Source organism: Triticum aestivum, chromosome 6D, assembly GCF_018294505.1.
Source record: "Triticum aestivum cultivar Chinese Spring chromosome 6D, IWGSC CS RefSeq v2.1, whole genome shotgun sequence".
Lineage (NCBI taxonomy): Eukaryota > Viridiplantae > Streptophyta > Magnoliopsida > Poales > Poaceae > Triticum > Triticum aestivum.
The window spans coordinates 339,938,090-339,954,327 of NC_057811.1; the positions used below are offsets into that span (position 1 = coordinate 339,938,090).

The 16,238-nt window shown below is 46.1% G+C and overlaps 1 protein-coding gene across 1 annotated transcript; it reads right to left on the reverse strand.

The window, feature by feature from the left end:
• Positions 1 to 4,436: 4,436 nt before the first annotated feature.
• Positions 4,437 to 5,409, reverse strand: LOC123141598 (NDR1/HIN1-like protein 2). The gene has a single exon (XM_044560699.1). The coding sequence runs from the start codon at positions 5,241 to 5,243 to the stop codon at positions 4,656 to 4,658; it is 588 nt and encodes a 195-aa protein (XP_044416634.1). The 5' UTR covers positions 5,244 to 5,409; the 3' UTR covers positions 4,437 to 4,655.
• Between the last annotated feature and the right edge of the window lie 10,829 nt (positions 5,410 to 16,238).

The window sequence follows — 16,238 nt, forward strand, 5'->3', positions numbered from 1 at the left end:
AGATTGAAAAAGATACTTCCTGAAATTATATCCCCAACTCAGAGTGCTTTTGTCCCGGGTAGACTTATTACCGACAATGTTTTGGTTGCTTATGAGAGCTTTCATGCGATAAAGAAAAAGACCCATGGCTCTAATGGTTACTGTGCTGTAAAAGTGGACATACACAAAGCATATGATAGAGTTGAGTGGGGTTTCTTGCGTAACATGATGATGAGAATGGGATTTCAAGAAGAATGGGTGGAGATGATCATGGAATGCGTATCATCGGTAAGTTACAAGATTCATGTTAATGGCACTGAAACTGATGAATTTGTGCCGACAAGGGGATTGAGACAGGGAGACCCGCTATCCCCGTACTTATTTCTAATCTGCTCAGAGGGTCTCTCAAGCCTTCTAGCTCATGAGGAGGATATTAGGGGAATTGAAGGAGTTAAAGTCTGTCGGAATGCGCCGTCTATATCACATCTTCTTTTTGCAGATGACTCCTTAATTTTAATGAAGGCTAATATCAGCAATGCAAGAACATTGAAGAAGGTGCTGGAAACTTACTGTCAAAGCTCTGGACAAATGGTTAGTAATGCTAAATCCAGTATTAATTTTAGCCCAAACACTGGTGTTTCTGTGAGAGAGGATATTTGCAGGGAATTAAATATATTAACTGAAGCTCTCTCCGATACATATTTGGGTCTCCCAACTATGGTTGGGGTGGACAGAAGTGACTGTTTCCAAGACCTAATTGACCAAGTGTGCCAACGTCTGAAAGGCTGGAAGGAGAAAGTTTTGTCTATGCAGGGAAAGGAAATCTTGCTGATCTGTGGCGCAAGCAATACCTTCATATGCTATGTCAGTTTTCAAATTACCCAAAGGTATTTGCAAGGCCATAACCGATGAGATATCGGGATTCTGGTGGGGAGATGAGGAGGACAGAAAGAAAATGCACTGGTTCGCGTGGTGGAAGATGTGTACTCCGAAGAAGGAAGGGGGCATGGGATTTTGAGACCTTCATAGTTTCAACCTTGCTATGTTAGCAAAACAATGTTGGCGACTAATCCAGAGCCCAGATTCTTTGTGCGCGCGTGTGTTAAGGGCTAAGTACTATCCTGATGGAAATATCCTAAAGGCTGGAGCAAAGAAGGGTTCCTCCTATACCTGGCAGAGTATTGTATCGGGAATTCAAACCTTTAACAGGGGATGCATTTGGAGAGTTGGATCCGGAGCTGAAATTAATATTTGGAGCGATCCATGGATTCCATCTAGCCCGAGCAGAAAAGTTATTACTCCTAAAGGGAACATCATCCTATCTAAGGTTGATGAGCTCATTGACCCTATCTGGTTCTTGGGATGAAATCCTAATCCGAGATGTTTTTTCACCAGTCGATGCTCAACGTATACTACAAATCCCTTTGAATGTGCATAGCATGGATGATTTTATCGGGTGGAATTACACAAGATCGGGAACCTTTTCTGTACGTTCTGCAAACCACCGAGAGTGGGAACATCAACATGGGCAACGAGGGTACAGAATAAATGATCAAGGCAGGGTCAACTTGAATTCAATCTGGAAAGAAGTCTAGAAGTTAAGAATTCCAGGGAAGGTTAAAATATTTGCATGGAAAGTGTTGCATGGGGTTTTACCATGTTATGGGGTCCTTTCAGGAAGGCACATATGGACACCTATTCAATGCCCGATCTGCTCCTTGGGACATGAGGACATACAACACTGCCTCTTCAAGTGTGCCAGAGTAAAAGATGTATGGAAGGACTTGGGACTTTATGATGATGTGCGAAAAGCGGTTATGCAAGATAGGTCAGGATCAGTTACACTTGAAATTTTAGCTAAAATGCAATCAGTCACCGGAGGCTTGCCATCTGCTGAACCGGCGCTACTTGCTGCATGGTTTCTTTGGTGGCAACGGCGACATTTGGTGAGGGGAGAATCTGTGCAAAATGCAAAGCGATCTGCCATCTCCATCAAAGTTCTGTTGACAAATTTTATGCGAGCTGCTAACTCAAAGTCTCCAAAGCGTAAACTCGATCAAATGTGGAAGAAGCCATCCAAAGGATTCGTTAAAATAAATGTTGATGCTTCATTCGTCGCTGAAACATTGTTAGGAGCTTCTGGCGCAGTGGCCCGAGATGAGAATGGCAATTTTATTGCGGCTGCCTCATGGCTCATGCCTCACGTTCCTAATGTAGACTCGGCGGAAATGACTGCGATCAGAAATGGATTCTATTTGGCGGCGAGCATTGGCTATAGCAAGCTGATAATTGAATCTGATAGCTCTTTTGCTGTTGATGCCATGAAAGGTGAGAACGATTATGCAGGACCTTCCGTTCTAATGATGATGGAGAGTAAACAACTGATGAAGGAATTTGGCCAAGTTAATTTCTCACATTGTTTTAGAGAGGCCAATGAGGTGGCGAATACTATAGCAAAATATGCTTTTAGCTCCAGTACCTCCTGTGTTTGGGATGCTATCCCTGACTTTATTTCATCTTCCCTTGTAAACGATCTTCCATTATTTGAGGAATAAAGTCTCTTGATATAAAACAAAGTGCTTTGGGGAAGGAAAAAGTATAGGAGAAGGTGCATTGGGCATTTGGCGAACATTATCCATATGACATTATCATCCTAGAATTGGAGCGTCCTGGTGCGTTAGAGGCTGTGGGTTTACACAAGTCAGAAAACTTCCGATCTATTCATCATAGCATGGTAGTACAAAGAACATAGAAATAACAAAAATTACATCCATATCCATAGACCATCTAGCGACGACTACAAGCACTGGAGCGAGCCAAAGGCACGCCGGCGGCATCACCCCTCCCTCATTGGAGCCAAGCCAAACTTGTTATAGTAAACAATCGGAAAGTCGTTGTACTAAGGTCCCACAAGACCAACGCACCAGAACAACAACTGTCGCCGATGAAATGAAGTATAGATCGAAAGAATCCAACCTGTGGATACAGGAACAAAGACGAACAAAAACTGGATCCAAGCGGATCCATCGAAGACCAACACTGACCAAATCCCGCAAGATCCGCCGGAGACACACCTCCACACACCCTCCGACGACGCTAGACGTACCACCGGAACGGGGCCCCGACGGGGAAAACCATATTCCATCTTCAGAGAGTCGCCACCTCCTCGCCTTTGTAAGTAGGATACAAACCCTAATCGGACTCACAAAACACCAAGAAACAGAGCAGAATACCTCCCCAGCAAGGGTTGGGGTCCACCGCGCCTCCATGGCCCTAGGGCCACCGGAGACAAGGTGGACCGGCGGCGGCGGCAGGAGGTGGAGAAACCATATGTTCTTTCGCAAGAGGAGGAGGCGGCGCCGTCTGCGTTTCACGCACGTCCTGCGGGGTAAAGCCCAAGTATTCGTCATGGGCCGACCGGTTTTCCCGATATTGAGAAGATATCGCCTGGCTTTTCGTTTGTATTTCTTCTTTGTGTCTTTCTACTGCTCTTTAATAGTTTCTCTTTTGTTTTTCCCATTTTTTCTTTTCATGTTTGTTTTTTCCGATTTCTCCTCTTTTTATTTTAATTTTTTTAATTATGCATATTAATTAACAACTGCAAACATTTGAAAAACATGCATATTTTTATTATAAAAAAATCAAATTCTTGAACATTTTTTAATTCATGAATTTTTGTAAAGTTCATGATTTTTTTACAATATGTGATATTTTTAAATTGGTGAATTTTTTCAAATTTACAAACATTATTTAAATTCACAATATTTTTAAAAATCATTTTAATGAAAAATCATGGTTTTTTAATTCACAATATTATTTAAAATTCAATATTTTAAAAAAATCAGTGTTTATCTTTTTTATTGACCGAACCATTCAATCAAATAAAGTAAATACGATAGCCGGTTATTCTGAGCTAGAAGTGAAGCGAATGGGGAAAAAACTAACCGAGCGAGCGGGGTAGGGAGCTGAGCTGAGCGAGCGAGAACTTCATTGGCCAGCCCATGTAAGTTACATAAGCAATTTCATGGTTTCAATCGTGGAATAGGAGCTTAAAAAGGGCTCACATAACCATCATCGGGTAACACTGCTACCAGAACATGTAAGGATATCACAACCACGTACCAAATAACTCCACTCCTCACACAGAACAAATACAGTCTCTAACAGCAGCCCCACATGTGTGTCGATATATGAATGAAAAAAACACCACGAAGAACAAGAACGACACGGTGAAGCATGCGTTAGCCTCTGGTAGTCTGGTATGGTCTAAATCCAATGCAAGAAGGAGCATTCTCTTGGTAGAAGAGGCTGAAAAAGGTGATGACTTCCAGTGGACTAAAGGTTGTGTATGTGGGCGGTGAGCTTGGAGAAGTTGCACGAAAATGATATGCTTGATGTTCTTATTAGAAGAGAAAAAAAAGGACAACTCTGTGTCGTGTATAGTCATACACCTGTAATTTTCCATGAAGAATTTGGCATTTAAAAATATGTGACAGTCCATGGGAGGTCTGATTAGTTACATCAAAGAATACACAAACCCAATCGTAATACAAATGAAGATTGAATAAAAACAACATGTACCATCAAACCAATAATCCAAGCATGGGGAACGAATCCTCTGACCAAACACACAAGCAAAGCAGACACACACCGTATAATATGTACGTGCACGGGACTCAGATATGCACGTGGCAGTAGACCCGGTCGAAGGAGCTGGGCGAGGCGAACTCGACGGGCACCAGCGGGCAGCTCGCGCGCATCTTGTACCGCCGCGTCCTCACCAGGCCGTACTTGAACCACACCTTGCCCCGGACGTGCACGTCCAGCGGCAGCCTCCCGGCGGACCGGTCCTTCTTCATCTCCCGCTCCACGTCCCGCGGCAGCGGTTCCCGCGCCGCCGGAGCCGCCACGACGATCCTCGTCTCGTTGCGCGGCGGCTGGCGGAACCCCGGCACCTCGGCGCCGCCCAGGTACGTGCCGCCGTACCACACGCCGACGTCGAGCGAGCGGTACACGGCGGTGCGCTTGTTGGGGTTGTAGGCGCGGAGGACGAGGGCGAAGGTGCCCTGCAGCGCGCCCCCCGACGTGAAGTTGAAGCCGCGGACCGCGGCGTGGTCGACGGAGAGGCGCAGCTTCCCGGGCCGGACCGCCAGCCAGATGATGACGATGATGGCCACGACGACGAGCAGCGCGAACAGCGTCGCCGCGATGCACTGCGCCGGCGTCGGGCGCGTGCGCCGCGTCGCGCTCAGTGGCCCCGCCATCCCTTCCTTCCTTCGCCCCGGAGCTTAAGGCGATGCACTGCTTGAGCTAGCTAGATTCTCTAGGCTCGAGCTTCTCTATCTTGGCTTGTTGGAAACGGATTGCGTCGCCGCGTCTCTATATAGTGAGCTGCAGCCTGCAGGGCGATGCTTTGAGTGGCGAGGGGAGGTTTCTGCGAGGTGTCACATCCTGTGGTTGGAGTATACGTAGCAGGCGGTTTTGGTACGTTTTGCATGCGACGAGCCGCCAGCCGTGGTGGTGGTGCAACGAGTTCGTTCGCAGGCAGCGGTCAATTCGCCGTGGGCTCTAGAGTTTGGGCGGAGCTTTGGTTTTGGAATCCTTCTGGCTCACTCCTACGTAGGAATCGATGCGCGGCAAGGAAGGGAAAGCATATTGACAGCCCACGAATGGTGCGCTCACATCACATGTGGAGCTTTTTTTTACTTTGGATCAAAAGACGGGGGTTTACAGAAGAATGCGGAGGAGTCGGGAGAAAGGTATCGCGCCTTCCTGATTTTCATCCATCTGAAATCTCCAAAAAGCTACCAGGATTAGCAGGGTTTCCTTTTCTGAGCAAATAAATGATCTTTTTTGCGAGAAAAATAAATGATCTTTTCTTTTTCTTTTTCTTTTTTGAGGGGAAAATCGTGCCGCTTTATTTAAGCGAAGCTAGGAATGTCGTCTGAAATTACATGCAAAATAAAGTCTGGGGGTGATCCCACCCATAGCTCCGAACGGTTCTCTCCTACCCCTACACGAGCGAGATTATGAGCGGCTACATTCCCCGATCGGCGAATCCATGTGACCTTGGCCTCCTCCATAGACCCGAGCATCGTCTTGATCTCCTGCACCCATGGGCCGACAGCTGACAGGTCCCTCTCCATCTTGTTTAGCTTTTGTACCAGGGCGAGGCTGTCCAGCTCCACATGAGCTCTCTGAACGTGATAATGCACAGCTAAGCGAACAGCACTCCTGCATGCAAGAACTTCTGCCATCTCAGGATCGGTTATGTTGGGGAAGAAATGACATGACCCGGCTATGAACACCGCGTTGTGGTCCCGCAGGACCACACCACCTCCTCCTTTGTCGCCGTGCCTGGAGACCGCGCCATCGGAGTTGATCTTTACCCATCCAGCTTCGGGAGGTTCCCACCGTTGGATAGTCTTTGGCTCCGGTTGTGACGCCCTCGTTTCATGAGAAGTTCTCCCGTCCATGATCTGAACCTGTACTTTCGCTAATATTTCATGTGGCTGTGCAATTTCCCTTCCCTCTCTGGTTTCGCTTCTAGCTAGCCAGAGCCCATACGCAGCTTGAAGCAGCACTTCTCTCTCCTCCGCTGAGGCTCGCACGAACCAGTCCAGCAGCCAAGATGCAAGCTGGCTGTGTGTTTCAATGTGCGGCGGTGGCCTTTCGAGCTCCCAACCCGCCTTCTCCCTTGCCTGTTCCCAGAACAGATATGAGTGTTGGCAGCCCCAAAACCTGTGTATGATTGTCTCTTCTCGAGCACACACCGCACAAAAAACGCCCGGCTTAATCCTCCGACGGTGGAGTTCTGCTCCCACCGCAAGCCCGTTCCGTATCATATGCCACATATGGATCTTGGCCTTCCCCGGGGCACTCGTTTCCCACAGTGCCAGATATCCCTTGTGCTTCGCTACCGAGCTCGAGGACTCCGGCTGTCCGGACCTCGCTCTATCCAGGGACATCCTTAGGTGGTATGCAGATTTAACAGTGAAAACTCCATTCCGCGTATAGTTCCATGCAAGGTGATCATCCGTTCCCGGTCCACCGATTGCTATCTGTAGCACGTCCGCAGCATCGCCTTCTGAAAACATGTCCTTTACCGCTTCCTCATTCCAGGTCATCCCATCCGGGTTGATCAAGTGGGCAACTTTTGTAATACCCTGCATGTAAAGTTGACCGAGAGGTCTAGGACTGCCGCTGCGAGGGATCCAGACGTCGTGGTGGATGTTTATGTTCGCCCCTAACCCAACTCTCCAAATGAGGCCCTCACGGAGTAAGTCGCGACCATGCAGTATGCTTCGAAAGGTAAACGAACCAGCAGCCGAACAGGAGGCGGATAGGATCGAGTCGTCCTTAAAATACCGGGCCTTGAGAACCCTAGCACCGAGAGAGGTCGGCACTTGCAGAATGCGCCACGCTTGCTTGGCCAGCAGGGCTTGGTTGAACGCCTCGTAATTCCGGAACCCCATGCCACCATCTCTCTTGCTAGCACACATCTTCTGCCATGATATCCAATGGACCCTTCTCTCACCATTCATTGCACCCCACCAGAATTTTGAAGAGATTGAAGTCAGGTTCCGGCACATCTTCTTCGAGAGGTGAAAACAACTCATGGTGTAGGTCGGGGTCGCTTGCAACACCGATTTGACAAGAACTTCTCTTGCTGCTTTAGACAAACCCTGCCCTTTCCATCCACACACCTTCCCTTTTGAGCACTCGGTAACATGTTTGAAGGTACCATCCTTCGATCTTCCAACCAGTGTTGGAAGACCCAAATACCGCTCACTAAGCGCTTCTGACTGTATGCCCACTACTTCTTTCATCTGATCCTTCATGCTATCTTGACTCCCCCTTCCAAAGAAGATGGAAGATTTCTGTAGGTTTACCTTTTGACCTGACGCTTTTTCGTACATGATGAGGATCTATTTTAGGGTCTCCATATTTTCCTTTGTGCCTTCTAGGAAAACTATGCTGTCATCCGCAAACAGAAGATGAGTAACATGGGGCCCAGTGCTCCCAAACTTCACTCCCGTTAGCCTTTTTTTCATTCTGGGCCCGTTTGAGGAGTGCTGAAAACCCCTCTACGGAGAAAAGGAAAGAGTAAGGTGACAACGGGTCACCCTGTCTCAGACCGCGAGAGGGAAAAAAAACTCCTTGAGAGCCCGCCATTAAGTTTAACCGAGAAAGTAGCCGAGGTGACACACCTCATGATCATGGTAACCCATTGAGGAGCAAAACCAAATTTCGCCCTAACTTGCTCTAGGAAGATCCACTCCACCCTGTCATACGCCTTCATCATGTCCAGTTTAATCGCACATAAACTCTTCTTCCTCTTCCTCTGTCTAATGGCATGTACACACTCATATGCCACTAGCACATTGTCAGTAATCAACCTCCCTGGCACGAATGCACTCTGCTCTTCAGATATAAGGATAGGAAGTATTCTCTTCAATCTATTCGCCAAAACCTTCGTCGCTATCTTGTACAGCACGTTACATAAACTGATAGGACGAAACTGCGAAAGTAACTCCGGTGAGTTCACTTTCGGAATCATGACAATAATCGTATCGTTAAATTCAGCGGGGGTCATGGCCCCATTAAGGAAATCACAAACTGCTGAGCACACATCCTCCTTCACCAGAGACCAGTGTCTTTGGTAAAAGAGTGCTGGAAGGCCGTCCGGCCCAGGCGCCTTCGTCAGTCCCATCTGGAACAACGCTGTTTCAATCTCCTCATCAGAGATCATGGCTGTAAGTTTGGTATTCATATCATCCGACACCAAGGCCTCAATATTTTCTAACAGTGCATGTGCATCAACCGAGCCCTCCGAGGTAAACAGAGAGTCATAGAATTTGGCCGCCATTTCCCTCATTTCTTCATTAACCATGCATCTCGTACCATCATCTCTCTTTAACGCTCTTATTGTGTTCTTTCTCTTGCGATGTGAGGCCCTATTCTGAAAATACTTGGTGTTCAGATCGCCGGCCCGCAGCCAGTCCACTCTCGAACGTTGTTTGTACAGCAATTCCTCCCTCGCATATATCTCTCTGAGCTGCTCTTCGATGTCCCGGACCTCCAGTGAGGACCCGGATGCATCAGCTCTACTCTGAGCGTCCGCAAGCTGTGTCTTTAGTTTGGAAATTTGCCTCCGAATAGACCCAAAAACTTCTCTGGCCCACCTCTGCATGCTACCTGTCATCTTGCTTAACTTCTCCCACACAGCCGCCACCGTTTTTTCACCAGTCCCCACGTCTGACCAAGCTTGAGAAATCATGGCATCGTACTGGGCATGCCTGGTACATGCCTCCTCATACTAAAAAGGACGCGGACCCCTCTCTTTCTCACGTGGAGCTGTCTCCAACGCTCGAACAAGGATTGCTTGATGGTCTGATTCCTCCGTCACAAGGTGTTCAACGTGAGTCTCAGGGAAAAGGTTCAGAAAATTGTCCGTGCATGCCGCCCTATCCAGTCGGACTTTGATGTTCTCTTCTCCATCCCTTTTATTGTCCCAAGTATATGGGTATCCCGAGAAGCCCAGGTCCGCAAGCCTGCACTCCGCAAGGCAATCTCTAAAATCCTCCATTTGAGCAAAGGGTCTCTGGTTACCCCCAAGTTGATCTGTTTGGAAAAGAGCTTCGTTATAGTCTCCTACACAAATCCAGGGAAGGTCATCTTGTGCCCTCAGAAAGCGAATTGCATCCCATGATTTCTTACGCAACTCCGTCTTAGTCTCACCATAGAAACCAGTGAATCTATAGGTTTTGCCCTCCCACAACATCTCCGTATCAATGAAATATTGGCACCATGGCCTCACCTTGACCTATACATTCTCCCTCCACCACAAAGCCAGACCCCCACTCAAACCTTGACAATCTACCGCTACACCACTTTTGAAGCCCAAACTCCACTTTAATTTTTCCATTGCTCTCGCCTTCTTCTTTGTTTCTGAAAGAAAAACCACCGCTGGGTTGTATGACCGTATCAAGTCCCTTAGCTCGCCAACTGTCGAGTCCAACCCCAATCCACGACAGTTCCAGGCCAAGAAATTCATGGCGACCGGCGGCCCCCCGACTTGGGGTCCGCCGATGAAACTTTGTTTTCAGATATGCGGTCAAAAATTGTAGATGTCTTCCTCCTAGTGTCCCTTACAAACACATCATTTGGCATCTGTTTATCCAGATCGTTCTTCGCCACCCAGTACAGCCTAGGCCCTCTCTTCCTCCCTTCATTCTCAAGACTAGAGTGACGATCAGCAAGTGAGACCGGTCGATATGCCTGCCTGGGGTGTCTAACAAAATGCCCTCTCTTCCTGCCTTCTCTGTCCCCATATTGCTCGCTTCTTGTCGCCGCCTCATACCTCCTCCTATCCCCCCACCAGAATTCATATTGTGGATATCCTCCTTGCCTCTCCACCCCTCCTGCCTGTCTCGGGAACCACTCGCATACCTCTGTTGCTCATGTAATCTGTTCCTTAGCTCCCGTTCACGCTTCTGCTCTAGATCATGTCGCAGATCATGTTCTTCTGCCCTGCTAGGCCTTCCTTTCTCCTTCAAAGGGCTGGTAACTTCTCCTCTGTCCTCCTTTCTAGCACCGCCAGTGCGCGTGCCCTCCGACCTGGCAAAGTCATCCTGAAGGTTGCGTTTTGTAGGAGCACCTATATTGCCTGTATTTGCCTGGCGCCTCGGGTCGCTGTCGTCCGTACGCCGGCTCCCCCAACTGTTACTGCTTCCCGTCGGTCCGATAGAACCTCCTTTTGCCCCACTATTCCTCCCCCGAGATGCACGTAGCCATCCTCCCCAATGTGAGTTCTGGTCCAGGGGAGGGATGCAAACTCCATCAGCATGAACCATCCTCCCACAGTCAAAACAAAAGTGCGGTACCTTCTCGTAGTAAAAATCAAACCACGTGCCCGCTTTGTCATCTCTGGAAGTTTTCAGATAAAAGCCCCTCACCAAAGGTTCAAATACATTTATTTTTGCCCTGACCCTCAGAAACTGTCCCCTTGCTAGTCCATCTTTGTCGGTGTCCACACGAACAATTTCGCCAAGCCAGTTCCCAAGAGCTCTACCAAACGATTCAGTCCTTTTATCAGGTGCTAAGTCATCCACCCGTACCCAGAGATCAGTCCTATCAAAAACCATCTCCGATGGCCTGGTCTTGCCTTCATACTCCTTCAAGATCAAAACACTGAAATCGTACTGCCATGGGCCATTGTTCATCGCATGCTTCCAGTCTCCCTCACTCCCAAAGTGAACCTCGAACGTATTGGAGCCTAGATCAGCGAATTTGGCTACTTTATGCAAGCCCCAAGCACGCTGCATTGCACGTTCCACTGCACTCATAATCATCGGCCTCGCCGAACACACCTTTCCCACTGCAGACCACCGAAAATTCCTCTGCGGCGTCTTCGCTGGTTCTTCAAACACGAAACCTTCTGCCTCCTTGTCCTTTAAAACCATGCCCCCTAATCTCGCCAAAAGACTCGACGTGGAATCCGGGGTTTTTCTCTCAACCGGAGACTTTGAAGGAGCCCTGCTGGCTGTTCCGTCGGCCCTGCGTAACGGCGTAACCACTGCCTCCCCCGCCGCATCCATGGGATTTTTCTTGCTCGAGGCCAGTGCCTCTTGCGAGCCCTTCCCGTTCTTCTGGTTTGCCGTCCCCGAGCCAGATGCATGGCTAGATCGGCTGGATGCTTTCTTCTGATTCGACTCATCTATCTTCTCCGGTATACCTGATTGTTTCCGTGGAGTCGCTGCCGCCGCCCCTGCCGATGAAGATCCCATCTGCACCGAAACCCTAGTCGTCTTTCCTCCCACCTCCTCCGCCATCCGCTCTTCCTCCAGCGAAGGCGTGAAGTCGCCGGTCAGTCAAGAGGGCAGCGCCGTCGCCTCCCCCGAAGACCACCGTATCCTCTCTCACCCCCGCAGCTCAAACCCTAACCCTAGCGTCGGCGGACAATCGCCATGCAATCGCCTCCGTCGCCCTTAGAGTTTTCCTGCGTGGTGGACCCCGATTATGCTCCCGCTGGGCAGGGTACTGACCATAAATGATCTTTTCTAAGTATATGAATGTATCCAGAGTCCAGATGTGCCTGAACAACTCTTTTAAAATACAGACGAACTCCTTTTTCAAATGATGAATATTTTCTTTTATACGCGATATGCATATTTCATTTGAAATATATGAACATTTAAAATGAGGTGTATGAGCATATCCCATTGTTTGCAATATATGAATAGTTTCCATTATTTAAATGGATTATGACCATATGTTTAGATGATATCGGTTGTAATAACATCATATGGGACGAAGGAAGTATTAAATAACCACATATTTCTGGAAATGTATAAAAATATATAAAAAATGTGGGTTGTGCTAGTGGCCAGGCTATATAGGAGGTCTTGAGGCGATTTGTCTCCTGTCCTTTGCTAAAGTCTAAATTTGGAAAAATAGGAGCACTCAGATTAGCAAATTGGCTGGAAGTGGCGCTTACAGTTGCGTTTACATGGAAGTCCAGGGCACCCAACCAGTGCCACTTCTTTGCATGGCTTGCCATCAAGGACCGATGCTGGACGTCCGACAGATTAGCAAGGGACTACCGCACCAAAGCGTCTGCCCGTTGTGTGACCAGCACGAGGAGACCATGAATCACATCATGATTGGTTGTGTCTTTGCTCAGTAGATCTGGACACGGATTTGCAAGACTATGGGAAAGCCGGAAAGGGTCCCACTACCGCAAGAGACACTACCTGACCGGTTCATCATGCAGGAAGAAAGTGGAGAGCATCGGAAGGCGGTGAGGGCCATGTGCCTCCCCGTCTTGTGGGAAATTTGAAAACACCGCAATGTTGTGGTGTTGACCGAGCTATGCCTTTCACACGACAGGTTTTACATCGGATTGTTGACGAGGGACGAAGACGGATTCAGGCAGGCCTGCTACGCGGTGTAGCTGAGGGGTTCTTCAACAGGATGGCAACATGGGCGAGTAGTGAGTAGTCAGCATAGGACAATTTTATGATGGAGGTGGCCGTTAGGTAGCTTGTAATTGAACTGTAACTGAAACCGTGGAAGGAGTCTTCTCTACCCTCTTTAATATATGATACGCACACCAAGGCAAGATACAAGGATGCCGGGCACCGACACACCACTACAACGACTACCAAGCCCCTACAATGCGTATTCGAGAGAGAAAAAACGGTGAGTCTTCGCTTTATGAAGCGCTAAGGAACAATCAATTTGACAACCAGCTGATTAGTTTGGGCCCACAATCAGATTTTTCTCCTTAGAATCAAGCAGGTTATGCGTCCAATTTGTTTGAGCAAAGTCGGTGCAGTCAAATACTTCCACTATCACATAATGTAAGACGTTTTTGCAAGCTATGTTAGTTTGCAATTTGCAAAAACGTCTTCAATTATGAAACGGAAGGAGTACTTTCCAAGTCTTTTTTTAAGTTTCTTGTTTATTCTTTTCATCAGCTTCCAAAACATCACGAAGTGTACGCAACCCACCTTAATGGTCCCAGTTTATTAATAAACTTGTTAGGGGGCGAGTGAGGCGTTTTGCCTGCCAAAATTAACACGCTTTGAAGTTTCAGAATAAAATGTAAGCATATACTTCCTCCATTCTAAAATAGAAGACTCAACTTTATACTAACTTTAGTACAAAATTGGGTCATCTATTTTGGAACGGAGGGATATGTATGTGTGTGGGCCCAGATAAAAAGTATTGCTTTCAGAAATTTTAGACAAATATTTTAGTGGCAGCGTATATGTATGCTTTTTATGAAGGGCGTATATGTACGAACTCACTAGTTAAGCAACCCCTTGCAATGGTCATTCTCTAGCGAACCAACCTGTGGTTGGATGGTTAGAGGGACTGTGGTATTCCCAGCCCATCAGGGTTCAAGTCTTGGTGCTCGCATTTATTCTTGGATTTATTTCAGGATTTATTTCCGGCAATGCGCATTCAGTGGGAGGAGACGTTTCCGTCGATGACGAGGTGCCTACGGTGACTTCGTGAATTTCAAGATGAGATGCCGGCTCAGTCTTTCGGAGGTGCTCATAGGGGTAGGGTGTGCGTGTATGCGTTCATAGGGGTGAGTGTATGTGCGTGTACATGAGCGCTTGCGTCTGTACTGTGTTAAAAAAAAGGTCATTCCCTACCTTCTCAAGCGTTGACAAGTGGTGCACTGCATGTCGAGATCTTATAAATTGTGTGTCCAAATATTGATCCGTTTCATCATTGAATTTCTCGCGTTGAGATCTTCAAAGTTAAACCCATGTTAAAAGGTTTCACAAACTTTTTTCATGTAAAAAGGAAACCAGAAATAAATAAAAAATAAAAAAAATAAAATCTGGTAAAACAAAAACAAAAAAGGTAAAAAAAGAATAACATTAAAAAAACAAAGTCCGGAAATAAGGTTGCAGTTTTTCATGTATTTTTTGCATTTATGAGAAGCACAACTTATTTTTCCCTAGAGGCACATTTGTGCTTCTCGTGGGAGGAAATCTATGCTTCCACACGAAGCAATCTATGCTTCTCGTGGAAGCATATTTTTTTTCCCTTTTCGAGAAGCAAAACTCTGCTTCTCGTAGAAGCATATCTGTGCTTCCACAAGAAGCAAATCTATACTTTTTGTGGAATTATTTTTTTTTCCTTTTTGAGAAGCATAGGTGTGCTTCTCGAAAGCAAATCTGTGCTTGTGTGAAAAGCAAATCTGTGCTCTCTAATACCTAGGAAAACTCAAACAAACAAAAAATCAAAAAGCCAAGAAAATCATCAAAAACATGAAAACGTGTGCAAAAAGATAAAATTAAAATTCAGAGGGGCGTCAAACATGGGACACATGACGGCGGCTAGCCGTATCACTTGCCGCACTTGCAGGCCAAGAATGTGACCCTTGCAGGTAGATCGTATATTCCTATTTGACGCTCGTGAGCTTGAAAATGTAGTGGCTTCGCTAAAGCTCTTCCTCTCGACGCCCCGGTTTGGGACGGCCCACGGTCCCTTCGTTGTTTCTTATCTTCTCTGTTTCCTTTTTTCTTTCCTTTTTTCTGTTTTTGTTTCTATTATATTTATTTTATTCTACTTTCTCCTTTTTCCTTTTCTGTTTTTTTGTGTAATATACATAGTTCATTAAGTGTTACAAAAATGTTCATTAAATATTAAGAAAATATTCACGGTATACTACAAAAGGTTCACCATGCATTATAAAAATGTTCATCGTATATTAGAAATTGTTCATCAAATAATACAAATGGTAAGTTTGTTTTTGAAATTTGTTCATACTATGTTACACAAATGTATAATGTGTATTAATAATTTGTTCAAAGAATACTACAAAATTTTCGGTGCATATTTGAAAATTGTTCAACGTACACATTAATATTTTTCTAATATGTTCAATGTATATTAGAAAAATTCATCGTATAATAAGAAAATGTTCATGATGTATTATTAAAATGTTGATTATATGTTTAGAAGATGTTCAGTGTGTGTTTTGAAATAATGTTCACTATATATATAAATTTGTTTATACCACAGAAATTTATAAAAAAAAGAAAAGTGAAAAAAATAAACCTGAAAAAACCCTTTTCTTAGAAAAGACCATCATGACTAGCTTTATTTATCTAAAGTAATAGATACATCATCGACAAGCTTAATGACCAACACATCAGGAGGCTCGTGCATCCAAACCAAAGAAAGCTTATTACAATAAGTATAATTTGCTAGCAAATGCACTGCTTGATTAGACGATCTATAACAGTGCTTATAGACGACCTTCCCAATTGACATAGTTGTATCCACACACTCATTGTTGCCGCTGCATCCCACCATTCGGTCTGACCGGTACAAAAATTAATTCCTTGCAAGGAATTAATGACCAAAAAGGTCCACTACAGTAAACAGACTACTAAAGTGTACATTTAGATTGCTACAGTAACCATATATTCTAAAGTCCAGCACAATAACGCTTGTTGGGCAGGCCCAATGCACCCGACCCTGTGCGTTGCCTCCGTTGTTTGACGCATGTGGGCGTCGAACATGAGGTCTCCTTGCGGGGCTCCAGGTGACATGGGTTCTTTTTTTTTAACAAACATATTTTATTAAGTTAGGAGCATTTTACAGAGACAAGCGTGAAAGGAAACACGTTGGATATAGAAGGGTTTCCCTGACTGAACAAAGACTGCATCAAAATATAAGCAACGAAACAATATAGGTCTATTTTGGACTTTCAAAGGTAGGCGTGCAAG

What these genes read in the sequence shown, in the direction of transcription:
- LOC123141598 (XM_044560699.1), bottom strand. Translation starts at nt 5,243, where the DNA reads ATGGCGGGGCCACTGAGCGCGACGCGGCGCACGCGCCCGACGCCGGCG.